We start from the raw sequence: 1,089 nt of genomic DNA, 5'->3' as shown, positions 1-1,089 counted from the left end.
CCCTCCTTCTTCTGGAGGTCATCGTTTCATCGTTGCTGCAACGGACTGCTTCTCCAAGTGGGTAGAGGCAGTACCACTGCGTGAGGTGAAAAGCACTAACGCCATCAACTTTCTGGAGCGACACATTATATACCGCTTCGGAATTCCACACCGTATTACATCCGACAATGCTAAAGCTTTTAGGTTGGACAAAATGCATAGGTTCATGGACAAGTACAAGATAAAGTGGAACTACTCCACTGGCTATTATCCCTAGGCAAACGGGATGATAGAGGCATTCAACAAGATGCTTGGCAAGATACTAAAGAAGACGGTGCACAAGTATAGAAGGGACTGGCATGATCGTCTCTTTGAAGCATTATGGGCGTACCGCGTCACGGTTCGTACCCCAACACAAGCTACCCCGTACTCTCTTGTGTATGGGTGTGAGGCAGTTTTGCCTTTGGAAATCCAGCTACCATCACTACGGGTGGCTATTCATGATGGACTAACTCAAGATGAACAGGTCCGACTCCGCTTCCAAGAGCTCGACGCCCTAGAGAGACGTCTTGACGCTGTACAAGAGCTGGAGCTTTATCGCCAAAACATGGTGCGGGCCTACGACAAGCTCATCAAGCGGCGCATCTTCTAGAAGGGTGAGCTGGTGCTCGTGCTTCGACGTCCCATTGTCGTCACACACAAGACGAAGGGAAAATTCGAGCCCAAGTGGGAAGGTCCGTACATCATTGAACAAGTCTACGACGGAGGCGCTTACTAGCTAGTCGACCAACAGGGAGCTCAACCAATGCCGCCGATCAACGGGAGGTTCTTAAAAAAATATTTTGCATAAAAAACACAAAAAAACATTTTTTTCTCCTCTCCTTGAGATGGTCAGCGTGCACTATCTATTGCACGGATGGTCGTTTCTCCATGGAGAGCAAACAAAAAACACACACAAAGGCTCTCCCTACCCGGCTATAGCTGCAGTGGAGGATTTGACGGCCTCGGGGCTTTACCAGAGAGCCCAGGCACAACAACCAGGCGCATGGAGCTCGTGATAAGCCACCACATCACGCAACACACGACGGACGCTAAACGCGTTTTCGCTGG

General features: G+C 49.8%; 1 protein-coding gene across 1 annotated transcript; it reads left to right on the top strand.

Moving 5' to 3' along the window:
* The first annotated feature begins 265 nt into the window (after positions 1 to 265).
* On the top strand, positions 266 to 631 carry LOC136466086 (uncharacterized). Its single transcript, XM_066464568.1, has one exon. The coding sequence runs from the start codon at positions 266 to 268 to the stop codon at positions 629 to 631; it is 366 nt and encodes a 121-aa protein (XP_066320665.1).
* The last annotated feature ends 458 nt before the right edge of the window (positions 632 to 1,089 follow it).

This window comes from Miscanthus floridulus, chromosome 7 (assembly GCF_019320115.1).
Source record: "Miscanthus floridulus cultivar M001 chromosome 7, ASM1932011v1, whole genome shotgun sequence".
Taxonomy (NCBI): Eukaryota; Viridiplantae; Streptophyta; class Magnoliopsida; order Poales; family Poaceae; genus Miscanthus; species Miscanthus floridulus.
Note: the sequence above shows the minus strand (reverse complement) of the source record. Positions and strands in the feature narration are given on the sequence as shown.

Excerpts from the sequence above, each read along its gene's own strand:
- LOC136466086 (XM_066464568.1), top strand. The coding sequence starts at position 266 with ATGATAGAGGCATTCAACAAGATGCTTGGCAAGATACTAAAGAAGACG.